Source organism: Electrophorus electricus, chromosome 16, assembly GCF_041902795.1.
Source record: "Electrophorus electricus isolate QZ-2024a chromosome 16, ASM4190279v1, whole genome shotgun sequence".
Taxonomy (NCBI): Eukaryota; Metazoa; Chordata; class Actinopteri; order Gymnotiformes; family Gymnotidae; genus Electrophorus; species Electrophorus electricus.
Window position 1 is genome coordinate 19,100,001 of NC_137512.1, and position 27,500 is coordinate 19,127,500.

The 27,500-nt window shown below is 45.2% G+C and overlaps 1 protein-coding gene across 3 annotated transcripts in view; it reads right to left on the reverse strand.

Moving 5' to 3' along the window:
• Positions 1-215: 215 nt before the first annotated feature.
• Positions 216-27,500, reverse strand: part of macrod1 (mono-ADP ribosylhydrolase 1) — a 62,034-nt gene continuing 34,749 nt past the window's right edge. The window contains exons 4-11 of one of the 3 annotated variants that reach the window (XM_027003562.3): positions 23,411-23,440; positions 16,531-16,647; positions 9,507-9,628; positions 6,890-6,920; positions 6,087-6,160; positions 4,640-4,721; positions 4,137-4,172; positions 216-3,304 (exon numbers count right to left, since the gene is read on the reverse strand). In XM_027003562.3, coding sequence (XP_026859363.2) covers positions 4,165-4,172; positions 4,640-4,721; positions 6,087-6,160; positions 6,890-6,920; positions 9,507-9,628; positions 16,531-16,647; positions 23,411-23,440 — 464 coding nt within the window. In that variant the 3' untranslated portion in view covers positions 216-3,304; positions 4,137-4,164. The remainder of the gene's footprint in view (positions 3,305-4,136; positions 4,173-4,639; positions 4,722-6,086; positions 6,161-6,889; positions 6,921-9,506; positions 9,629-16,530; positions 16,648-23,410; positions 23,441-27,500) is intronic. The other 2 variants (XM_027003561.3, XM_081698808.1) reach the window with 2 other exon arrangements.

The window sequence follows — 27,500 nt, forward strand, 5'->3', positions numbered from 1 at the left end:
TGACAAACTACACTATGCCATAATTAGGTAATACATTTATATTAAAAATAACTCTCCTGTGTACACCAATGTAGTGGAGGAGTAGATAAAAAAATAAATAAATAAATAAATAAAAAAACCAAAAAAACCACTTATTTAACTTTATTCTGAACAAAGCTAAGACGTCACCCCACAGCCCAGCACCAACTGAAAAAAAAAATGGAAAAGAACACGTCTGAATAACAAGCGTTTAATTAAGTTGGTAAGATACTGCAGTTTTATGACAAGAAGCACACATCATATATAACTGACACTCCATGCTTTTCTGAGTATAGAGTAATATGCTATACAATGATTTAATGTACGCACATAAAAAAAAACAAAAAACAAAAACAAAGCAGGACAATGAAAACAGCAAAGATACATTTTTTTTCCAGTTCTTTCATTTTAATTCTCTAGTAAATGGGGGATGGCTTTGATGGCATTATTCCTTTGACTTTTGTGAATATTATTTGGCGGGAACATGTCATTCTGATCCAAGATGAGAAGATTTGGAGACTTGTGAAGGATTTTGATAAAGATGTACATACGTGTTTGTGTGGGTGAGAGTCAGACAGGGAGAAAATGAGAAGCTGAGATTCTATATTGCTCTTTGTCCCAGGCATGCTTCCCTACCCTGAAGTAAACATGGTTAATATTTCAGTAGACACAATACAGTGTGAGAAACACAGCATGCAGACTACACAGGGCACCGATAGCTAGACAGCAGCACTTCATGCACACCGGCAAAATGAAATTACTCACGGCTCTCATACCACTCATAAGGTTCTCATACAGCTCAGAGGCAGACGCATTACTACTGAACAAAACAATGGAAGGCTTCAAGAAGAACAAGCTTTTATGAGGTTTTAGGTGCAGACTACTTACTTGTCTCAATGCTACACTTGAATCACAATTTTGACATTATTTTGGGTCAGAGGAGCTGGGGGGGGGGCGGGGGTATTAGGAATAACCTCCTACCTCCATCTCTCCTCCACCCTGTCAAACCCCACACCCTCCTCACTTCTCTCGGTTTGACAGGCTTTCAGGTAGTAAATCAACACACTGATTGGGAGGGGCAGCAGAGCGTCCTGGCTTCTGCTGAAGAGCCACTTTCATTTCATTCACTCCCTCCCGGCCAATCGGCATCCATAAACATCACCAACTTAACCTACAACGTTATGCCCCACCCCAAACACCAATGCCCACCCACACCCATGGCTTCCCAGAGCCCGACTCAGTAGGCTTCTTTTCCGCTCCCTGTACCGTAGGCCTCTGACCCCTCCGCGTGCTGGAGGTCCATGGCACTGCACACCCCGACGGTTCCCTGCTATGACGCACCCGATTCAACTCGTCGGCTAATTATCAGACCCTACGTGAACTGAGGCGAGCACCGTGGCACACTCCAGGACCGAAGCTCGAGATATCTGATTTAGACGAAAGGGAAACTACTGGACCGAGGCAGCGGGACAGAGAGACGGCGAGACAAAGAGGGAGAGGGAGCAAAGGAGTTGACCGACCATAACCTTCAGCGCTCGCCTATCCTCTCAGAGCTTGAGGAGGAGACGGAACGCAAAGGCAAGGCGGCGAAAGGGAGCGCGACTTTCCGACACGGAAAGAGATGAGACGACTGAACAGGAGCGGTGCTGGCATGGGGACAGGGACGAGGGATCAGGTTAAACAAAAAAAGGAAGATCCAGTCTCTCGCTCTCGCTCTCCCCCTCTCTGAGTAGTACGTCACCATGGCGGCATTGCTGGCATGCAGTCCAAAGCATCTCGTCTCCAGTGAGGAGTTACTATTTCAGTAGCTACCATGCCGGCATTTAGCGCGCCAATAGTGCAAATTAAACAGCACTTCAGAAAGCGCTATATAGATTGAAAGAGAGCGAGAGAGAGAGAGAGAGAGAGAGAGAGAGATACATGAGGGAGGAAACGAGAAAGCTGATGGGACAGGGATGAAGTCTCGATTTAAGATAATTACTCTGCGGTGCTTTCTCTCTCTCTCTCGTTTTCACTCCCTCACTCTCTCCTGCCCATTCTTCCTCAGTTCTCTCATTACACACGTCTCATCTGATGACAGTATCTGAGCTGCCCACTCCTTATTAAAAAATGAACATGGCTACAGATGAGTTCATCAGACTCTTCCTCTCACCCCCTCTTCCTCCTCCTCCTCCTCCACTCCCTCCACTGCCTATCATTTGCTCGTTACCTCCTCGGGGGAGGCGGACAGAAGGAGTGGAGCTGGGAGAGATGAAGTGTGCGCCATTTAGAAAACCTCTAAGTGAGGGATTGTAGTGGGAGACAATGACGTGAAGACATAAAGCAGCACATTAGGAGCGTGGCCCTCTCCTGAGATTGGCCGGCTTTACAGTCATCATCAACATTATGGAATTGATTCAGTCATTATCGTATTGATAATCAGCATTACAGCACTGATTTAAAATCAATATTTCCATTTGACTGGTGTGCCGCTAAGCGTTCCACTGCACTACACGGCATCGCTTCCTGCTGCCTCCGAGGTTCAGTGCGTTATTAATGAAAGTCGTGCTAAGCAAGACTGGCTGTTGATTCAGCAGGAGGAATGGGCTTTAATGAGGATCCTTCATCATAGCGAGTGACATAAAGTACACTGGAAGAGGAGAAACAGTGCAAATCTATTGTAGGTTAAGCGTTACAGGCATTGGCCCCTACAGAACTGCAATGAGTGGGTTACTCTACGGCCTATTCCATTTTAAACTCATTCCTGGTATTATGATGGGCTGTGCGAGTTACATTCACATTTCACTTTAAACTCCATTACAGTAATTCAAAATGAGGGCGTGCGTATCCATGGTGATACCATAAAATTTGCTAATTGTACCTTTGAGACAGTGCAATGAATAAACCTTGTAAAAACCCGTTGTTCCGCACTGAGATTTGAATGGGCAGAATTTGGACACCAGCTACCGCAGAGAAGCGAAACACTGGCCTTCCTGGGTTCCTCGCGTTGCTCACACGGGCCGCGCTGAGCATCCCAAGTGGAATCCAGTGAAAATCCAGCCATCAGGAGAACTTAAACAAAGCCTGACACATATGCTCACAAAAAAAGAAGAAAAAAAAAAAAAAAAAAAAAAAAAAAAAAAAAAAAAAAAAGGGGGCGGGGGAGAAATCAATCAATCAGCAGGTGGAGACGCAGGGAATCGGGTCTGCCTGAGGGGCAGGGAGGAACAGCAAGGGACGGGAACGGCCAGAGCTCGGGCGTCCACTGCGGTTCCGTCCACTCATAATTTGCTCTTCAGAGACGCGCCTGCAGGGGAGAAACACGCTCGTCTGAGTCGCACCGCGTCAACGGTGAGATGTCAAAGGGATCATCACACACAGACGTCACACGACAGGCAGCATCACTAGCACGGAACAGGGTTGCAGCAGCAGCTGTTAATCGACTGACAAGAGCACGATGAAATGAATAGATGAAAGGAATTAATCAATTCAATATTGAAGTTAGTACATTATAAAACCACTGTTTAGAATAAAAAAGCCAAGCAGTTATATTTCTCCATTTCTCTTGACTTTCCCTCCGGGATCAATAAAATGGTGGTCTCTCTCACTCTCATTCTCTCTCTCTCTATTTATATATATATATATATATATATATATATATATAAATAAAGTTCTGTATTAGTTCTGTAGTGTACTGTAATAAAAGATGTAGAGCTATTCAAAATTGTAGTGAAGCACAAGGTTTCCAGAGAAACAGGACATTTCAGATAGAGGTACTTCACCAGCTGTGCACAGTCTGTCCCAAACGTCCTGTTTGTCTGAAAACCTTGTGTACTTTACTGCAATTTTTAGACACTCTCTCTCATACACACACACACACACACACCCTGTTGGTTCTTTAAAAAAAAAAAAAAAAAAAACAATTTCTTTGCAAAAGAAACAAATTTGCACTATTAAAATGTTAATTTAATCAGTGTTAGTTTGTTAGCACTGCAAACTAGTAAAACACTGTAAAACAGCAGCTACTGCTAAGCAACTGCTAAGGTTTTATTAAAAACTACATTCTTTAGATTATCTGGTTTCCAGGCAAACACAACATTAAAACACAACTATAGGTTACGGCATACCATGCCATTTACCTGTGCTCAGAACGGGCACTCTGATTGGTCAGCAGGCTAAAGGGGTGGGGACACACATGAGGTTTTGGCGAGGAACAATGCTGATTGGCCTTTCTTTCTCGGTGGTCTTGAATAAGTCTACTTTTGCCTTAATAGTCATGCACTAAACACTACTCTTTGAAGAAGCAAAAATAACCATGGGTCAATTAGAGACCTTTATATTATGGATAATTACAAATGGCAATCCAGTCCCATGGCCTGTACTGCGCTTATCAAAACAATACACAAAACACCAGATCTCTGAACATATCTATTGTACAAAGGGCTCAGAGTGAGTTATGGCTGGTGGCACTGAAAAAGCCTTGTAGCAAAGAGATTGTGTGTGTATGTGTGTACGTGTGCGCATGCATGTGTGTGAAAGAGCAATAGGGGGGGGAGGGAGAGAGAGAGAGAGAGAGAGTAGGAGAAACAATGTCTGTAAAAGAGAGGCGAATGAATAAAAGCTAACGGGGAGGGAGACAGACCTTGTGGGAAGTACGCAGGCAGTCTATTCCTGTATAGCTCCTCATCTGCCTTGAGGAACACGCAGAAGATGACCCGGTCCATCTGACGAGACACAAAAACAAACCAACACTGCAGACAGCAAGAGAGCAACTGACAGGGCAGGCTGGAAATACTAAACAGACCTCCTGCAATAATAGTCTTAGCCCGGAGATAAATGGACCAATATTGCCCAATCCAAAAAAATGAAAATAATATTCTCCATCTTCCCTAATGACTGCCTCAGTTTATTGCAGTAATGAAGTGTGTTCAGCCTCTACAAACTCATATGTTCTAAAGGAGCTGATGAAGAAGAGGGTAAACTGAAGCACAGTTCATTTATTCCGAACCCTAAAACCCGACACCAAGCATCTCTTGGCCACACACATGCATACGCACGTGTGCATGCGTGCACACACCCACACAGTAGGTCCATTAAACCACACGTAGCTCGCAGCCGGGCTCCTGTGGTCTGGGTGTTCGTCACCCTTCACCAGGCTCTGGCCCGGCGTTCTCTCCCACAGGCGGCTGTGCACAAAGGCGGTGTCCCCCCCCCCCCCTCCTTCCCCGAAGCCACGCCGGCATCCTGAACCCCCCCCCCCCTCCAGAATCTCCATGACAACAGCAATGAGGGCAGGTGGGCTGTTCCCATTTCTAATCATGGTTCTGTAGGCCCTCACTGCAGTCTCTGCTCCAGCCACCAACATCACCGCCCCCCCCCCCAAACAGGACTCGTCTCGCCTCACCCGTCTGTCTGTCTCTTCCCACTTCCTGCAGTCTTTCCTTCTCTTCAACGACTAATGCTCTGCCATCTCTCTGTGTGTATGTAGGTGGTGTATAGGGGCTGAAGACGGGGGGGAGGGTGTGTGTGTGTGTGTGTGTGTGTGTGTGTGTGTGTGTGTTCATTAGGACTCTAATTAGTCCATCTCTGTCACTGAAGTAGGAGAGGAAATGCCAGTAAGGCAACACGCACCTCAAGACAGGACGGACAGAGGAACACAGCGAGACAGAGGACAGAGAGACATGGAGTGACTGACTGAGTGCGAGGGAGAGAGAGAGAGAGAACTATAGACATAGTAGGATGGATACATAGTTTACATGATGCTTCATTGCTTGTTAAATCTACTCCAACCCCTCACTTCAGTGTGTGCCAGGGTATAGCATCCACTTGTCCTGCCAGGAACCAATTAAAACCCATGGGCTCATCTCTGCTTGTGTTCTTACGGGAGAGATTGTGGATCTGTTTATATAATGAGCGTGTGTGGATATGTTGACAGGCTGACTTAAAAGATAAAGCCCCTCTGTGGCCACCATCTAAACATCATGTGCTGTGCAGCACCAAACAATAACAGCAGCAGCTAAAATAGAAGAACACCAACAGGGAGTCTCCCTCTCCCTCACACCCAAACACACACACACACACACCCCCACCTGTGCGTGGTGTTCCTCCAAGTATTCTCTCACTGTTTTCAGAGCCACTTCCACTGCTTGCTCAGGTGGGTATCCTTCATCACACACAAAACACACATTAAATGCAATTACGTCACACATTAACACACACCCATTACGCAGATCTGCATCATATACTATCAATGTAGTACTTTGCTAAAAAAACAAAAAAAACAAACAAAAAAAACAAACAAACCCACCATTATTTATATTTTGGATTACGTGTTTAAATTTTACATTGTAAATGAATTGCGGAGATAACATTGTGTTTGTTTGATTAGAGCTTTTCTGGCAGGGAGACCACATTGGATCTGAGAGATGGTGTTGGGTCTGACCTTAATCACGACATGCTGGGATTATAATTCCCTTGACATGCTCTCGCTCCTAATCTTTAAATCTCCATGTCTAATCATTCTCTTAATCGAAATAATCCCACACAGCATTGCAAGTGATATCCACTGCTACTATTTCTGAATGAAATGCGTTTTTGCCATGCAAGATACTACAGATAGCCAGTTGTGTTATGAAAAAACACAGGCATCACGTTATGACCACACTGAGAAACCACAGACTACTTTATACACGAGCAAAGAAAAATCGTTTCTGATAAAAAAAAAAACAAAAAAAAACAACAACAACAAGATATCATTAAGACCAACACATGCAACATTGTTGCTAGTAGAAATGCATGAAATTGTACACAAATAAAAGTAAATGCCAAGAAATTAGAAAGAAACAAGGCTTAAAATATTCATGAAGAGTCTCTATGGAAATCTGACACTCACCATACACTCCGGTGGAAATGCAGGGAAAAGCCTAAAATAGACAGACATCAAAAACAAACTTCAGTTGCATAAAGACAGCGACATTCTCAACGCACAGACATCTTAATCACACCCACTCCCCATTGTACAGTAACTTATTTAATGTCTGTTATAATGTGGTTTATAAAGCAAAACAACCACCTTAACCTGACTAAACATTTAATACTCAAACACAGCTATGCATGCACACCTCACTTATAGTTAACACTCAGTGCACACACAGTTAAATGTTTCCTCTTAATGAAGATTTCCCAGATGATTACACATTTACACAGATTTTAATTCCAGTTTCATCTGTGCCAAATGGACATCTGTTTCTACAAAATGTCAGCTGTGGATCTGATTAGATGCAGGACAAACAATCTGATTAAAGAAACTAAGGCATATGCAATAAGCAGTAAGTCCTATACCCATGTTGAATATCAGTAATGCAAGTACTATTACTAGATAACTGCGCTTCTTATATATTTCATTAGAGGCCACGCAGCTTGTATACACTCCACGACCAGAAAATCCTGTGATGTACTGCTAGACCCCCTCTAGTTATGAAAACAGCTCAGCACACTATGGCGTTAACCGAATAAAGGCCATGTGGTGCCCCAGTGTTAAAGCTGACCATACAGATATCAGTGCTGTGTGCGAACCGCCCGAGGCTGATCGGTTGACGGTGTCTTTATAAAATGCTGCAAACCAGATCTGCATTCCCTGACCCTTAAACAACTCCAAGATGATTTTTGCCCTACGACAGCAAAATGACTTTTTGAAAGTAGCGATTCTCGTTTGGGGACACATGCCATGAGTGGAATAACCTCCCCTGTGATGTTAAGGTGGGGTTCCCATCATGTTTAGGCCAGTTTTTTTCCCTCAATGGAAGTGATGCGTTTTGCTCCATTTTCGCCTTGTACTTCCTGCACTCCAGTTCACAATGTTTTTGTGTGCCGACAGATCAGACGAATGGCAGGGTGGGCCGTTAGTGACAACTGTAAACATGTAGCCGTGTTTACATGATTAAAAAACATGAGGCTTGGGGGTCTTATTAGTGTGGCACATGAGATGTTGGATTAGAGTTTTTCGTTTTGATTTGTTCTGTAGGTTATAATTAGCATGCAAGTAACACAAAGTTGATTGACACCTCGAAGGCACATCGCTGCCTGGCAACAAAACCTGCTCGGACGCAGCCTTTGCAAAAACGCGCCGCATGAACCCACTGGCGGTGAAAACCAGTGGAGCGCGCCTCGCGTTTTCCCCCTTCAAGAAAATGCATGACGTGAGCCCCGCCTGAGCAGTCAATCTCAACACATCCTTTGACCCCTGAGTACGCCGGCAGAACGCGCCCCCCCGCCCGTACAGCTGTAGCTATGCGGCAGGTGTCCCTCAACCTTTCCCCAGCCATCGAAAGCCCAGTACTGATCTGGCTTCGTACACTGCCAATGCCTTCCGGGACTTCACAATGATGCAGACAGATGACCCTGTATGGTCTGGTTCTGTTATACCCCGTACAGGTAAGAGTGTAGTGCATTGTGGGTAGCACATTGTACCATTATAGCCTGAGCCACCTCATTCATCCCATATTGGAAATGATTTAATGAGGTGCCCTGTGTTTTGGTGCATTCACTGTGCCCAGTTGCCACTGGCACCTTTAAAAAGCCCAGCAAGCCCAGGGCCTGACTATACTCCAAGATGCCCGCTCGACACCCACATTCGTGTGCTTTTCAGAGTTTGTTAGATCGCACTCTAAGCCTGTCTTGGTAATTGGTTCACATACAAAGTAATGGAGGAAATGGGAGTTGTCGACGCATTAGAGAATGCAGACATGCTGTAAAATTTCATGATGCATGTGCAAAGAAAGGAAGGCCCACTTCAACCACAGGGGCAGGGCTTCACCGATTTTACGCCGGTGGGTTTGTGAGGCTCAAACGTGCTACCTAAACCTTCACGTGGAAGTACACAGAAAACCCTCTTTGACTTGTCTAATGATTCAGTGAGCGAATGTGAGCTCTTGCCAAACGCAAAAGTGTGGGTGAGCGCTAAATAAAAATAGACAGAAGTCATACCATGGAGACCAGTGGAAGCTCTGCAGGTAGTTTCACGTGTGCTACTACTGCCTGCTTACATTTAAATACATTTCTTTTTAAAACACATGCTGATGTATACTGCACGGAAGATTTGGTAGGCAAAGGTGTCTGAATAACAAGGTTAGGGCGACATTGCGAGGCTGTTAAAAAAGTTAAACTGTTGTGTTGAAGAATAGCGGCTAAGCGGCCGACATGAGCGCTTTACGTATGCGCGGTGGTGTGTGTGTGTGTGTGTGTGGAGTTGGGTGTTCTGTACCGGTGTGAGCATGTGTTAATGTGGGTGCGGGTGTGCCAGACTGTCGTTTTATGGTGTTGTATGCATCCGTTCTGCAAAATTTTGATCTGTCTGAAACGAAAGAGCCATGCTTCCGAATGTGGTCCATATATGGCTGGCCTTATGCACTCAGAAGAGTACTGAGTGTGCATCACAACCTAATGTCTTAGATGGCTCTGTGGAGTTGTGTACAGGTATTTATAGTTCCTCTGTGTGTTTGTTCTCTCACCACTGTACGTAGCCGGTTCTTAGTGGCTGTGTGCAGGCAGTTATAATAGCATTCTCGGAGTGCTCGCCTCTCTCCCTCACCCACTGAGCCATGAGCAATTGGCCCCACAGTGTGAATCACATCTGAAAGAGAGAGACATGGAATTTAAGGTTAACCTTTATTTAACATTTTCTAGGTGCCTAGCATACTCACTCGCTCTCACTCAGTCCTTCACGCCTCTTATATTTGTCACTTTGCCTTTTAACAAGCCTTCCATTTTGGTTTTCTTGGCCACAACCACTCCATTGCACCACCTTCAGCAGTCCAACTCCAGCAGCAGACAGGTGAGGGGATTAACTCACCGATGTCTGCAAAATTACACCAACAACAGAAGACGCACCGAAGCACGACAAGAATGGGCAGGGATCTCACACACTTATCACAAAACGCCGTCGCGGTCTCCCATCTTCTCACTTTCTCCCAGCAGGCAACCCACACGCTCCGTCAGTCTAGACAACTTCTCCTCTGCTTCTCCCCGTAACTGCTCCTGGTTTTCCCTCCGCTCCCCTTGGCTTTGGCAGTTGACGCCACTCGTTCTCCCTTCCCCGTGACCTCTGCCACCCTCCCACGCCTCCTCTCCTCGGTCAGCGAGTGCCTGGCTACTGCCCGGCCGCGTTTGCTTACCACTGCGTTTACACCTGTGGCCTCATACGTCTCGCCCCAAACGTCGACTCGGTGCGCAAGGGGAACTCGAAACAGTAGCTTAGGGGTGAGCTACACGGCTGAGGCGCCAGAGGCGGCTCGGTGAGATAGGTACCTCTTCAAATCGCAGCCAAGGCACCCGACGGTGAGACTAGGAGAAGCGTCTTCCAGTCTCTCGGGCCCTCCACTGACCACCACTGCTCTGCCCGGTGCCGTCACCATCCCCAACCCCCCGGGGCATGCTGGGAAATGAGAATACATTCCCGATCCACCTTTCCCCGGTAAAATAAGGTTTGAAAAAAAAGGACGTGGGGACTTGAAGCAACCAGATGAAGAAATGTGTGTGTGTGTGTGTGTGTGTGTGTGTGTGTGTGTGTGTGTGTGTGGGTATATGAGTGGGTGGGCAGAGGAAGCAGAAAAAGACAGAGGGTTAGAGGAAAGGTTGTGTATGTGTGTGTTTTATAAACCCAGGTGCAGCTAAAGGTTAAAGCATGTTAAATGACAAAAGCCCCGGGGGTAAAAGAGCTGAACTGCTGAACTCTCTCATGCTGTGAGTGTGTGTGTGTGTGTGTGTGTGTGTGTGTGTGTGTGTGTGTGTGTGTGTGTAAGGAAAGCTTCTCTTGCCTTCGAGCACTATGGTATTATAGGAAATATATCTAAAAAATTCAGGGCATAGATAAAGTAATGGAAAAGCTATTACAGTGTATGTAGATATTTATGAACATAATAGCCGGAACGGAACAGGATCACCTTGTACCTGAACAAACAGTCTCTGTTCCTCATGGAATGCCGTTGTATTCATTTTAGAGGTATTCCCGAGTGAAAGCAAGGTTGCTGTTCAAAAAGAACAAATCCACTCTCCCATTTTCCCAGTCAGAACCAGGCAATGTGAGAGGGGGAACAAACAGGAACAGATATATCTTCCAGTATGGCAACACGTAATGTAAATACTCCGCTGTAGATGTTCAACATGATGGCTTCAATGACTAATCAATGCCATTGAAAACACTGATTTAAAGAAACGCTGACAGAATTCCTTGTGAATTAGATACATTGCTTCAGAGCTACCAAATGTCACTACACAGAGAAGGAATGACGTTTTACATATGGCAACAACTAACTTTAAGAGTTTCGCTGTTTACCACAAAGTCCAGAGACACTTTCTTGAAGTCTTCTTGGAAGTCAATTAAAAAAAAAACAAAAACGAATGTGAAAGGCATGAGAGAACAACACCTAACAGCAGCTGACAGGATGCATGGCATCGTTATCCGCCTTTCATTTGCCAAGCTGCGGAAAACCTTCGGCAGAACTCAGCGTAGCTCTACACTGACTCAATTTAATAGCCTCTGGTGAGAGCCAAGAGTCTTACTTTGGATTTGATGATGAATTTCAGTAAAGACCAGTGTTATCAGAAACATTAATTTTCCATTTTCTTTCTTTGGCAGGCCTCAGATGTTCATTTACTATCCCTAATCACCACTTGTGCACTGCACTTTTAACTCAAACCCAAACTTCCAGGCACCATCTACATCTAACAGACATGCATACGTGTGTCATGTTCGAAACACAAATTAAAGTGCTAAATTCAAAAACACCCTGTAATAGTAGTCAATGTTGTCATAATAGGTAATGTTAAGAAAAACATACAGATTGCTTGTTAATTGCTATTTTGTCACTTCAAAATGAGATATTTTTGTCATGTGGCGTTTCCATTATTTAGTCTACCTCCTGTGGCTTTAATGGCTGTAGACTTGCATGCTGTGTGTGTGTGTGTGTGTGTGTGTGTGTGTGTGTGTGTGTGTGTGAGAGAGAGAAACACACAGGTAGTGAATGGGGATCCTGTAATTTCCTTGCTCTAACTCTGAGCCCCTCCCTCTTGCTGGCCAGACTGCACCTCCATCCACCTACACAGTGCTCACACAGTCTCCTCCCTGATCATTCTCAGCTCCACCTCTGATATTACACACACACACACACACACAGACTACACACACAACACTGCTGACTGCTACCAGGTAGGTAGGCGGTACTTAACATACCGCGTCTTGATCTTAGCCTTGGGGGGTCTGGCCTTGTGCAAGGTCTTGACCTCAAGAGGTTTAGTCTTTTTTTTTCTTTTTTTTTTGCATTATAATGTTAACTAGACTGACTCTCACATGCATGTGTGCGCTCGCTCGCACGCGCGCTCGCGCGCACAACTTCCCTGCTTCTCTCAGCGCCGCGGAACTGCGGCCAGCCGTGGCTGTTCCGCCAGGCTGCTCCGTGCTCGCTGCAGCGGAGCGGCAGTGCCGTGCGGGTCCTCCGGCACAAAGGGAGGCCCGGGTCTGGAGCACAAAGCCCCGGGAGGGAGCAGGCAGGGGCCTCTCCTCCTCTCTCCCTCGCGGCCGCGACTCGGCCGCTGCCCTCCAACCCCCACCCCGCTCCAAGCCGCGCCCCTCCCTGGATAAAGAGCAGGTGCGCTGGTTTCAGAAAGGCAGTCGAGGAGAACGAGCACAGAGACTCTGAAAGGCTGAAAGGTGCTCGACTTGAACGGTGTCGCCTCTTTTCCCAACTCCCCCTCCCCCCCCCTTTGTTCCTCTTTGTGGCCCGCTATAGTTTTCTCTTCTCATTTACAAGTTTGACTGACGGTTTGACAGCGATACGGTCACCTCCGCTAAGTGCTGAAGTGCAGCAAAAAATGAGTGAATGCTGTTCTCCACACCTTCTGTTCATTGCCACATTTGACCTCAGGAGAGAAATTATTCTGGGGGAACCTGTCTCCGATAGTAATATACTAGAGGCATATTAACAATATGAACATTTTACACATGAGACACAAAGTAGAGTGTGTGTGTGTGTGTGTGCGCGTGTGTGTGAAGTCGGAGAAAGGGAGGGCTAGAAAATGAGGGGAAATGGAAAGCAAGAGATTAGTCTGTGAAGAAGGGAGGAAAGCATCTACGCGCTTGGCCTGTGTGGATTTTAATTAGTGTTAATTGGCCACAGAGGGAGATGCGTCCTGAGAGGGAAAGTGTGTGTGCAGGCGTGCCCATGTTGCTAAAGGCGCTCCCCTCTCTTCTCTCTTCTTAGTGATGGTTGCTGTTTGTATGCTGGTTGAATCCCTGGTCAGGTCTGCATTGGTACACAGGTGAGCAGAGGGAACAAATGCTGTCACACACACACACACACACACACACACACACACACACACACACACACACACACACACACACACACACACACACACACACACACACACACACACACACAGTCTCCACATCCTCTGGGTCAGTTGCCCTCCAGACCTCTCCGACACCTACGCCCCCTTCCCACACACTGGCAAGCAGGCAAACCGGCACTGCTTTTATTATCTGATGCATGACAGATTTTTTTATTTATTTATTTTTTTTAACCGGGAGGTGTAAAAAGTCTGAGAAGGCGCGCTCTGTGCGCCATGAGTTCCCCATCACGGATGTGCAGTTACGGCTGAAAGGACAGACCTCGAAATGCCTTCTTGGCTCTTCTGAATGGGGAGGACAGCTGCATGTCCATTCGACACAAGGAGCTGCAGTCAATTCGAGGCCGATCTCCAACAGCACCGATTGTCATTGATACAGCAGCAAACCATTACGGTAAAACCACTGAGTAACCGTGTTCTGGTCAGTTGTTGTCTCTGCCTGCTGCCTCCCCTCCCCTCCTCTCCATCAGAGCCTTCACCATGGTTTCTTCTGCCTCCCCTCCTCTCCATCAGAGCCTTCACCATGGTTTCTTCTGCCTCCCCTACCCTCCATCAGAGCCTTCACCATGGTTTCTTCTGCCTCCCCTCCCCTCCATCAGAGCCTTCACCATGGTTTCTTCTGCCTCCCCTCCCCTCCATCAGAGCCTTCACCATGGTTTCTTCTGCCTCCCCTCCTCTCCATCAGAGCCTTCACCATGGTTTCTTCTGCCTCCCCTCCCCTCCATCAGAGCCTTCACCATGGTTTCTTCTGCCTCCCCTCCCCTCCATCAGAGCCTTCACCATGGTTTCTTCTGCCTCCCCTCCCCGCCATCAGAGCCTTCACCATGGTTTCTTCTGCTTCCCCTCCCCTCCATCAGAGCCTTCACCATGGTTTCTTCTGCCTCCCCTCCGCTCCATCAGAGCCTTCACCATGGTTTCTTCTGCCTCCCCTCCCCTCCATCAGAGCCTTCACCATGGTTTCTTCTGCCTCCCCTCCCCTCCATCAGAGCCTTCACCATGGTTTCTTCTGCCTCCCCTCCCCTCCATCAGAGCCTTCACCATGGTTTCTTCTGCCTCCCCTCCGCTCCATCAGAGCCTTCACCATGGTTTCTTCTGCCTCCCCTCCCCTCCCCTCCATCAGAGCCTTCACCATGGTTTCTTCTGCCTCCCCTCCGCTCCATCAGAGCTTTCACCATGGTTTCTTCTTTACTGCCTCTATCACTTGCTCACACACCTGGAATTACTAGCTGTTACGAAATAGCATCCCTCTACCACCCACCACTAAACACCCCCAATCCCCCCCGCTACCACACACACACATATGCTGGGATTTATCACAAACAAATGCCTGCACACACACACACACACACCCAAACTCAAAAGGCACGTGCGGGCACATGTACACGCGGCACAAATGCACAGACAGCGCTCCAAATAAAGTCAAAACAAGAACTCGACGGAGGCAGACACACACCTCAGCCTCACACAGTGAAAGGCGTAGGTAGAAAGAGAAACAGCTACCCACACAAATGTGTGCGCAAACACATCCACTCACTCACACACGCAAACAAACAGCAACAAGGTGGGCCCTTTTTGAACAAGTCCCTTAAAACATCAATCCACTGACACTGCAATTGGCAGGACAATTTTTGGTCCAAGAACAAGGGTTTTTTACACAACAAAAACTCTACTGCACACCTGTTAGTAAATTTTAGGAGTAACTATCTTTAACCTGTACACACACTGATCACCTGATGTAGTTCTCCGCGTCTGAATTTCACGGTTTATGTCGCATAATTCAAAAACACGTTCCATCGGCTTTCCATGGCATCACTTCAATAGCAATGTGAATACCTCAGAAAAACACACAGTTCCAACGGCCGGCGAGTAGTCTCTCGAGACCGCAGTCCCACAGTACTTTTCTCCAAAACTGTACTAAATGAGACTAATAAAAGTACTTGAGGCTTTATCTTGCAGGGAAACGCTGCACTTTGTAGGGCCAGCGACGGAATGGCAGCAGTGCTCATTGAGAGAGAGAGAGAGAGAGAGGTACACTTCAAAGTAATATATATGTGTTTGTGGTGTACGCATTAGGGCTACACATATTGTATATGCGATACAATATTAAAACATACTGGTGAACTAGATATAACTCGAGATGATTAAAAAGTGGCTAGCATTCTTTTGTCCAAAATGATGTCGTTTGTTGGATCGACGGAAGCTGTGACTAATTAATATACAGAGACAGCACTCACTGAAATGTCTGAGCTTGGACTGCATGTTCACACCCACCCCCCCAAAAAAGTCTGCAATTTTTACATATTGCGGTTTTTGCCAATATTCCAGTACTGCAGGCCAATATCGTAATGGCCATTATCAAACAATTTATCGAACACCAAACATGTTTGCGTGTGCATGCGCGGTGATCTAGCTGTATAGGCAGTGGAGCATGTGCTCTCTCCGTTTCCACACAGCTTGGTAAGAAGGGTAGGGTCATAAATTAGGCAGGGAAATTACTGCTAAGTGTGTGAATAAATTAAAGTGTACTTGCTTCTGTAAACACTGTTTGACTACATAATTACTGAACACACTCTGGGAGAGGGAGGAGGAGCGGGAGAGGAAGGGAGAGAAGGAGAGAGAGAGAGAGAGAGAGAGAGAGAGAGAGAGAGAGAGAGAGAGAGAGAGAGAAGAAACAAGAACGCAGATCTTTGTTTGGACAATATGCATTTGATTGTCACAGTATGACAGGCAAAAACTGACCCAGCCACTTACAAAACAATTCACACACACACAGAACATTCTCCAAAATAAATATGCACATACTATATTCAATTACTGCTCTACCGCGGGGAGGTTTCTCTCGTATGCTTCCCTTTATCCATAACTGTTTTCAAGTTTATTTCATAAATTCACACAATTTCTCTTCAAACAAACTGTTACTGACACCTACAGTTTACAGCTCTCAGCACTTCTTATGTTGACATACTGAAACAAAATATGGTTGTGCCAATAAAATGATTCCAACTGAATCTAATCCAAAGGGAGTGTTGGGAGTGAATGAGGTGGAGGTAGAGAGGGGCAGAAAGAAATGTACTAAAGTAAATGCTGATCGCTAAGAATCTATACATGCTTCATAATCAGATCACTCACATTTCGCTGGCAGGCCGTAGGCGCCGGTTATCTTGGCCTCCCCCGTTTCGCACCCTCCCAGAGTGGAACATTCTCTCTTCAGCAGAGGTCCTGCGCCGCGATGAATGGCTCCGTCCACTGCAGGGGTGCGATTATTTATTTATTTTTGGTCAGAATGTTGAACACAAAGAAAAACCCACAATGATTATGACAATTGCTAGGCAACAAGACAAAGGGCTAATGGGGCAGAGACAGCTGGTTAATGAGATACAAACTCAGTTCCTTACGAGCTCAGACAGCAAGAGGTGCGTGCGGTAAAGGTGCGCTAACGGTAAAATAATCGACTCCCGGGTCACTCCAGGGAGCCTCTGTTCTGCTCAGAGCTTGGGGATGCTGACACAGAAACGTGCGCTTTCTCTCAGAACGGATAGCAGCATTTTAGCGAAGCGCTCGAGGGCCTTCGACACCCTGACACTTAAAGAGCACCATGCTCTAAATCTATAAGGGAAAGACGGCGGGCCATAACTACGGAGAGGAGCTGTAGAGAGAAAGAGTTAAAGAGGGGAGATATACCGGAAGAGCAGAGAAGGGAGAGGAGCAGCATGATGGAGAATCAAGTGAGAAAAGCCTCAGACACCGAGTCAGAGCTTTATTGGTAGAAAAGAGAATAATGAGAATGTACTGAGGAAAGATGGCCAGGGGGACCAGACACGCTTCCTGGGTAACTAACACACACACACACACACACACACACAGAGATTAAATGCTGACTTCTTGTTAGCAGGTGTTAATTGGCTCTGCGCTTACTCGATGTGGGACCTTGTAACTTGGAAAAAATAAATCTTATGGCACAATGCTATTACACCATATGCTTTTTTTCCCCCCCCCAGCAACAAAGCCTCACAAATACACACATGCACACACGTCTGTGTACACAAGCCTCTCATTTACAGCTGATCTTGTTTTGTAGTCTTGTTTTGGACTGGCTTGGATTAAGAGCCACTGACTGGTGTCAGTGATGGAGCTCCTGTCATTGGCCGAGTTGGTCACCATAGCAGCCATTAGCAGAAACGTTTGATTGGCTCATGCACATCTGCTTGCCCATGTCACAATTCCCTTAACATCTAAACACTTACACTCTCTCGCCCTGTGTTTTACTGAATTGGCTACAGTTTCCCACCAAAACACTTGCGAAACAAAAAACTACAAAACCAAGGACGGCACAACACAAGCGCACTCAAACGCAAACGTGCGCGCAGACACGTACGCCACCAACAAAATGCATCTAGATGCACAAAACAAATGGTTTCTTTTTGTTCTCTTGGGACTATAGTTCTGTCCAAAAGAATCAATAAGAGGAGATAAGAATGTTTCGCATGTGGTGCTGCTTCGAACAGAAGACAACTTTATATGATTAGCAGTGAATGCAGTAGCTGCCACGCAATGTGCACCCTGGCCCCGAGCATTTCTCAGTCCTACCACAGAGCACTCTCACCTTGATCAACCTAGCTAAATGATCTGTTAAATGATTATTTGGTTCTCTCTCTACAGCTCTCACGTTTTGGTTGGGGAGGCGTAATGGTGTGAAGGGGATTAATTAAAAGAAGCAAATGGTGATCTGAACCCGAGATCTCAGCCTAGATCCCAGATCCTGACCTAATCCAGTGGCCTGCGCTACACTTCCACGCCCTTTCCATCACTCCCGTTCACTCTTTTGGATGGAAACACTCTGCCTCGCTTCTGATCCCACACAAGGTCCATTTTTGCTTTTCTCGCTCTAGTATAACATGTGTAGAGAACTACCACCTGTGGAGAGATTCCCCACCCCCTGCACCTTCCACCCCTGCCTTTGGTAACTCTTGCCCTCATGCGTTAATGTCGGCGGGCCGAGTCCTTCCCTGCTGCTTGGTTTGTCCCTGCCTAATTATCACCGGCATATGAAGGGCCTTAACAAACCTCAGGAGTGGAACCCTCAAAAAAGGTGGAGAGGATGTGAGAGCATGTGAGCGCGACTAGAGAGGAGAGAAGAAGGGAGGATCAGGAGAGGAGGATGGCGCGTGCCTCGAGACTGCCAGAGACGGAGAGAAAGAGCAAACGGAGGAGAGAGGAAGCCACACATTTGCAGAGAGTGTGAGGAACAAGAGGAGGGGTGTGTTTGTATGCAGGTGACAAAAAAAAACAACAAAAAAAACAGGGAAAGAGCAGAAGTGTTAGAGTAGTGGGGAAAGAGATGGAGGGGTAGAGGGGAAGGAAAAAGGAGAGGAAAAGAGAGAGAGAGCGCACAGTACAATATGTAGAGACAGGAACAAGCAGAGTTTTACAATGAGGAGGTGAAGGTCAGGACTAAATCAATCCCATTTGCCTTCACAGCTTTGCTTTGTGTTTGAGAGACTGTATAAAACCCACATCAATACAAGAGAGAGTGTGGGTCTGTGCTGGTCGTGTGTGTGTGTGTGTGTGATGGCAGTGTATGTTTGTGTGTGTATTTGAGTGAGGTACTCCTGATGAGTTGGAATCTGAAGTGTAGATTTATCACTAGTATTGATTAGCTCACAGCCAGGCACTTAACAGTAACTAACACACACACACACACACACACAAAATACTGAGTCAACACAGTTGGAAATTACAATTTATTTGCGTAGCACATTACTTCCATGAACTACATAAAAATGCAGTGTTCTCTCTCTCTCTCTCTCTCTCTCTCTCTCTCTCTCACACACACACACACACACACATATATGCACACTCATTCAGTCAGTCTCTCACTCTATCCGCAGTGCCACCCAAACAATATGAGAAAACAAGTTTCCCAGAGCAAAGGCTCTGAGAACCTCGTATGGCCTACGTTTCATGCCTTATCTACATAATTTCAACCTACAAAAATACATTTCTAATTTAAAACTAATAATAATACATTAGTTAAAGACCCTGCACAGTATTTTCCTTACTCGGAAATGTTATATTAGCAGGAAGTTTATGATTATCTTCATATTTCTGCTTCGGCTCAACATTTATTTTATACACTGCACCTCTAAATTTTACATTTTTTGTATGCTGTCCCCCAACTACTGGAATTATACTTTCTTATTATGTTCTTGTTATGTTTGACGACATACACAATACTAATTGGTAATTCATGAACTGTGAAATCAACTGACCCTGCGCACTTCACTCACTCTGCATCTTTAGTGACAGACACGGCATTTGCATGCAACGCTCAGTTTTTGGATGCAAGCGGGGGGAAAAGGTTACTCTTTACATTTTACTCCAGGAAATGACCCCAATCAAAACGGCTCAGATTTCCTCCTGGGTTGAAGTGACGGATGATACCGCTTTAAATGCGCTTTTAAAATATGAACCGTGGCATCCGTTAATTGAACCGGAGAATTTGATTAGCCTCTGTTAAACCCAGCACGGATTCTTTTGCTGACCAAGACCACTAACAGCCTTTCACCTCTTCCGGTTCAGACAAGTAAAGCCGCGTTCGTGGGATGCGATTTCCAGTCTGCTCCATTCTTACTAACCGGGCGGTTACATCTGACACTGAGGCAACAATCCGCGGTCGTCCACGCCCACATAGCAGAATGATGAAAGGCGACAGAAAAAAAGAAAATTCAAAACACTCCTTTTAATGTCATTTTTAGACAAACAAAATGAAGGAAGGTAACTGAAATACATAAGATTATTTGTGGAAATATTCATTTTATTATTATTCTTTTTATCCATTTATTTATTTAACAGATTTTTAAAAACAACTGTGCAGGGCCTTTAGTGTGATGTATTAGGCTTTAATATAAACATTCAATCACCCTCAGGATTTGTATTTTTCAGCCAAAAACATGTACGACTAGTCTGTGCCATCCCACTCAACCAATATGCTTAAAATAAACAAACGGTCAGATTAAAATCAACATAATAACCAGACTGGAAAAACCAAAGAACAACAAAACCATCACGCCTTTAAAAAAAACTCCCAAAAATACTAACGCTACTCAAAACGTTCTGACAGGGGCTTTGAGGACGTCTTGCTAACCAGGCCAAAGGCGGCCAGGCAGGAATAGCGAATGTATTCAAAGTTAATCATCTTTCAAGCCATCTCTATTTAGTCAACAACAACAAAAAAAAAAAGAGAGAAGAAAATAAATATATAAATATTCCAACATAGCTGTTATTGTGACGCTCCTGAGACGTGGTGAACTGTAGGCCTCCAGCTAACAGCAAAACAGCAGCACTCACTTAATTGGCCTCGAAGTTCTCAGTCTCCATGGATTTGGTTAAAGCTGTTAACATTCCTTCTCATATCTCTGCAGTTCAGGCTGCACATATTGCGTGACACACAGCAGCGATGTACAAATCCATGTCAAATGGACCAAGCGATGTCAATAAATCTTTTCGTTTTTCCTTATACTTCAGAAACTAAATTTGCCATGTACAGTAACGTGGCATGGTGTCTAAAAACACTTGCTCGCAATGGATAACGCAGAGCCCATCACTCAAGGTGCATCATCTGAAATCATGTATTCGTTTTGGTTGGATCTTTCAGTTAGCTGCTAACCTCTATTATTGTGTCAGATTCTTCATTATTTTGTAGTTTTTTGTAAGGCATTCCACTGATCTGTCCGGTAGACCAGCGTGATCCGTCTTCATCCTGGTCTTTTCCTGTGCTGCTCCTGCTCCCAACACACATGACTCATGTCTTCAACTAATTAACAAGCCCTTCATGAGGTCGGGGTGGATGTTAGAACAGGGCGAACACTAAAGTGTGCGCTAAATCATTTTATAATGATGCTTTAAAAGCCTGAATTTTGAGGGGAGCTCATTCTGGATCACTGAAGAACATTTCATTTGCAGAGGCAAAAAGGGATTGCAGGGAATTTTAGCAAGACAACTACATGTTAAAAAAAGAAAAGAAAGTGATTGACGATGCTTTTTGCTTCTTTTGTTTGTGTCTGCATGTGCATGCATGTGTATGTATTTTATCTGTCCAGATTCTTACCTGATGCCATAGGTACAAGTTAGGTGAGTGTAACCAAGTTGGCAGGGATGGAGCTGAAGCTCTGCACTTTATTTTCTACTGCTACTTGCTTCTATATTTTAAAAATGCATTATTATTATTATTATTATTATTACTGCAAGCAGTCACTGCAGCCTGTCACTGTTCAGCAGCAGCACAAAGGCCTCATCATGGCCAAACTCCTTCCACAGTGAGAGAAGAGAGTCAGAAAAGATGAAAAATGGAAGAGAAGCCTGAAATTGGGCTTCCTTTTACCCTATCCACCCCACCATGCCTGGGGTCCTAGTCAACAGCTGGGGGGGCAGGGGGCGAGAGCTGGAGGGGATACGATCTTCCTCATTGCTGCTCAGAATTCAAACACTTGCTGGAATAAGACAAAAGAGGTGTGCTGCTGTAATGACTAGGAGACTCCCGGAGGAGGCTGTTCTTTTTGAAGCTGGCCAGATGACCAAAATCTGATCTGAATACACTCTTTGAGTTGGCATGTCGGACAAGGCTGCAGTCAGCTCACAAATAAGGGGAATATAGCTCGCGCACGAAAAAGACGGACACTCGGTGCCTTTGGACCATCGCTAAAACTAAAAAAAATAATGACCATCTTTGGCGCGATCAATGGCGGAGTGAGTTGACATAGCTGCTGCATGTTTTGGAGGCCAGTGTAACAGTAATTGTCTTCCCCTTTTATGATAATCACATCTTGAGTTATAATATACATTGTAAAGAGGGATGAGTCAGGATTATTTTTAAAAAATTGATAATTTGGTAAATGTTGTCCATTTGATATTCTAATCTGGGTTATCAATAATATGAGATTAAGAAAAAACAAAGAATTCAGTGTGAGCCAAGACCACACATCTGAGGTCTCAAAATAGCTCCTTACCAAACATCAAACTGTTTCTCTTTCATTTTTCATATGGACCTGCTACGTGTGTTGTTTTTTTTTTATTTTTAGTGTTTTCCTGACCTTAGTATAAACTGATCTTAACAGTGTTATCAGTGATGCAGAAGGTGATCGATGGGTTCTGATTTCAATGCGACTAAGACTTCAAAACTGAAGACATGCTGAAGTCACCACCTTAAGCTTCACACTTAGGTGCAACACCTGGACTGGTTCATGAACAGGGGTCATTTGTACTAGTTAAACACAGGCTTTTCCCCATATTAAAAGACACTTGCAGATCTGTAGTGCCATTAGATGTGTCATGTTTGCCGTCTTGTACGGAGGGAATGACATTCTAAAGATACTCAGTCATGATCTTTTTGATACACCTCGGCCTTTCTTTGGCATCTTTCCCTTTGACATACAGACGCCAGTGCCAAATGGTACGCTCAGTAGGGGTGTCTTGTAAATATGCGCAATGTTCCAAGCGTTTACAAGTTAAGGCGTACATTTCTGAGCAAGGGTGTGTGTGGGGCTGGAGGATGATGATGGTGATGTCTACATGCATGTACATGAGAGAGATGGCACGTAAATGGGTGTGTGAGAACAAACACGTGTTTGTGTGTCAGAAGGCAACACGTTACACCATGGGTGGGATGTGCGGAGAGATTAGAGCGTGTCAAATTCTGCCTCTAATCACTCTTTTGCTTCTTGAATATCGCGTGTTCTCACACACACCGCATGAACGCATCTAATGTTCAGAGAAGTGCAAAGCCCCGGGCTCGACAGCTCCTGTAGCAAGTGTGCACACAGACAGACACACACAGAGTTTCTCACTCATCCCGCGTCTCTCTTCCCCCTCTCACCTTTGATTTCTGCCGCTGTGCTTCACTCTTTTGCGACTTCATAATTCTCTCTCCCCAAATATCTTTGTTTTTGCGTGTTTGAATGGGTTTTCGTTTCACTCGTTTACTCTTTGAAAATAACAGAAAGAAGAGACTCACCCCCTCCTCCGCCCAGCAGGGTCTTGTTGGCTGAAATGACAAGCAGAAAAAGAGGAAGGAGCCATCAGAATGACAAATACTGGACTTTCCAGTGCTAGAAGAAGAAAATAACCTTATTACTGTGCTAAGACGACAAAGATGAAGAAGTATGAAACCTGCCAGCCTTCATCTTAGAATTCATGATCAAGTCTGAGCTATTATGCTGGTGCTGTCCTGCATCTTAACATTTTAATTAGACAAATATATAATCCTCCTCAAGTTTAGTTCAATCACTTAAGCCTATGATTTCTAATACTCGGGTAAACTTTATATACGGACGTTGACAAAGGTTTGAAAAAAATGTAAACGTGAAATTCATTGTCAGTTAAATTGAAAGACTAAGCACTATAAGGACAAGGATGGGAGATGTAGATGAGGTCCATCTCTGGGTGAGGTTTTCTCTTTTTAATTATTTGGAATTTGCTAAAAATAGTGCCGCTTTTAACAGTATGCTGTGTGGTTGTGAGAAACACTGCTGTTGGACATTTGTCCAGCTAGAAATGAGCATTATTTCTCTATAAAGGAGTAAATATTCTCTACAGTTCTTGCTGAACCTGTCTTGCATATGGGTGGTAGGAAACGGTCGTCCAATGGTTTAAAGGCACCCGTAAACTACAAGAATATTACTGGTCTCTTCTGCTGGCTCTGCTGCTGAACAGCCGCCTAGCTGGGGAGGTTGAGCGCCGAGGGTTTGGCTGTAGAACGAGGCTCTGTCTGCCCAGAGGGTTCGCCCGGGTAAAAGCACAGCTTCGCAGGGCCGATCTGCAGACCTGGCCTCTGGGAGGCACAACTCGGAGATGCACTGTGCGCCATCTGGGGCTCGCCACGGTTGCAACTGGCTACTTTCTCTTCAGAAGGGTCTCCTCCAGCAGGACGTCAACGCAGCACGCCGGAGCGTGTCACACCAGTACGCCCATGAAACGTAGATTAATGGTGTCATCAAAACACAGAGATGTGATTTGTAATCAGCAAATTGAGTTTTTGACAGGATTCTCCAGGCGCAGTTCCTGAGGTATAGGGTATATATTTTGTCTTCCAGCTTGTACAACAAATCTCACATCATACCACTCAGTACAAGTCTGCTGACAAAGTTACCAAAACGTAAGCACAGTAAGCACTGGTTAATCACAGTAATAACTGTAGTGAAGATTGTGCGGTCCTAGTCACTTGAGAGAGGCATTATGAACGCCTGGTGGACCATCAGAGTTCTTAACAGCATAATCAGGTTGCTATTCACCCAGTCTGGTCGTTAAACTCGGCTTCAGCGCAGGGGACCCCTGGGACTTCAAACCTCCATTACACCACGGGTATATTACTGAGATTACAGTGTTGCAAATACAGCCACATTTTAATCAGATACACAAATATACAAGAACTATAATAAGGGAAATTCAATATTAACAGGCCCTTGACCACCAGTGTAATATCAATAAACAGGCATTGTTGGACTCCCATTGAGACGGATAGTGGTTTGCTTCCAAGGCCGGAGCCAAGGGAGGGCTGTGTGCGACTAATGCTTTATGGCCAGACTGTGTGGCTACATTGCCAATGAGCAATTTGATCGCTGATTAAATGTCTCTCATTTGAAATTCATTAGATCCATACGCACTGGCAATAAACCACATAATGAGCAATACCTTCATACACAGAATAAAAACAAAAAAAAACAAAAAACCAAAACCATGTAAGGAAAGCGCAACCAAAATGCCCCTCACAGAATGCCGTCCTAACACCTGAATTAAGGCACGAACACAAACACAAGCACACAAGTGGAATAAGACAAATATCTCTAAATTCAGACACACACTCAGAACAGTATGGATGGTGAGGTAACCATAGCAACTCCAAAGCCCAAAGGTTTGTTACTGAAACCTTGTTAATTACACAGAGAGGAGGAAAGAGAGAGAAGGAGAGAGAAACGGGGGGGGGGGGGGAGAAGGAGAGAGAAACGGGGGGGGGGGGGGAGAAGGAGAGAGAAACGGGGGGGGGGGGAGAAGGAGAGAGAAACGGGGGGGGGGAGAAGGAGAGAGAAACGGGGGGGGGGAGAAGGAGAGAGAAACGGGGGGGGGGAGAAGGAGAGAGAAACGGGGGGGGGGAGAAGGAGAGAGAAACGGGGGGGGGGAGAAGGAGAGAGAAACGGGGGGGGGGAGAAGGAGAGAGAAACGGGGGGGGAGAAGGAGAGAGAAACGGGGGGGGGAGAAGGAGAGAGAAACGGGGGGGGGGGATGGAGTGAGAGAGGAACGAGACAGGAACAAGCAGGAGAGAGAGACAAGAACAGAGGGAAAGAAAACTAAGACGGTGACGAAGGGGATTTAAAAAAAAAAAGCGGAAGGAAACGGACTGGAGAAAGAGAAATGCAGGAGAGAGAAAAGGGCAGGGGAGGAAGAAGGGAGGGAGAGAGAGAGAGAGGGAGATGCAATTTGCTTGTGGTGTTACTTCTCTCTGCTGTCTGTCAAAGAAAAGGCTACTAGAAGGGAGCAGACATGTACAACGAAGGGCAGGCAGGAACACAGTCAGGGAGAAAATGAGTGCGGGCAGTAAGTTGCCGATACCCCAGGGAGAGAGATTTGCCATCTGCCAGAGCGCTGCGTGTGTAGCCGTTCCCAGGGGGAAGGATAGTAGAGCAACTGTAGAGCACTCACCCCCCCCCCCCCACCAGTAGCCGCCAGACCCCCACCCCACTCCCCGCCCAGTAGGACACAGTGACATGATCAGATTGAACACGGAGATGTGTTTGCCACACACAAATGTTTTATTCACACCGTTACAATGGCCCTCAGACAAGGCAAAATGGATTTGTGTAGAAAACAAAGCCCCTTAACTTCAGCACCAAGGTTACAAATGAATAAAAAACAAACAAACAAAAAAAAAAACGGGACATTGATTATTTCTCAATGGAATGCAGAAAGAAACACAAAAAAAAAAATCCAAACAACATATTTGGTGTCCAAAAATAAGATAGTGGGATTACAATTACACAGAAAGACAAAAAAGAAGAGCGTACAAAGGAGAGTATACAACTGCTAAGCCTCTCAGAGAGCGAGTGAAGAGTGGACAGATGGGGCTGAGCAAAAGAAAAACAGCAGAAAAAGTATTTCTGCTGCATAATTTCAGGTAAGACACACACACAGGCTGTGAATGGAAGGACAGTGACAGAATGTGCAAGGAAAGTGTCTTTTTTTGGTTTTCCAGCTGGAACACCATTTCCTTTTAAAGGATGAAAATCAAGAAAACAAAAGCAGGGAGAGCTTATATCAAAAGGGACAGAGACAGGTAAAGACAGGTCTCACACACACACACACACACACACACACACACACACACGCAAGAGAGAGAGAAAGATTAATTTTCAAACTTCTTTTATTGTGGCTCTAGGCTACAAATGTACAACTGAAATATTTTTACAGTCTCATATTATAGTCCCAAAGCAATAAAAAAAATTAAAAAAAAATTCACAGGTCATCACTAAATCATCAGCATCATTCACTGTGCACACTTTTTGATTCTCCATACATGAGCAAACGCGGATAACCATCCCACCAGCTTGTAGCTTGAGGCAGGGAGAGAGACAGAGTTGAGTTTAAATGGCCCTTTATTTAGACATCAAAAATCTATTTCATGAGAGGAGAGCAAAGTATAATATAAATAATTAAAATAAGTAGTAGAATAGTAGTAAAAACATTAATAGCAACAGTAATCAATTTACTCACTAGCGTCTCCCAAAAAAAACTAATCTACATGCAATTTTTCCTCAAAGAGAGAGAGAGAGAGAGAGAGAGAGAGAGAGAGAAAATAACAGATGGGGAGAGAGAGGCAGTTGTAAAAAAGAAAAATACGGAGAACGAAAATGCAAACATGATATGGAGAACGTGTCATGACTACAGACTGCCCGGCGGATGGGGGGCTGGTGACAGAGCTTGGGGAAAGTGATGATCCTTTCTCTGACTTCTGGACTAGACAGTCAATACCTCAGTGGATTATAACCTATAATGTTGAATAGAAATGATGCATTTGCTTGCTCGCTTTATGTCTCAATGAAGTCAGCGCTCTT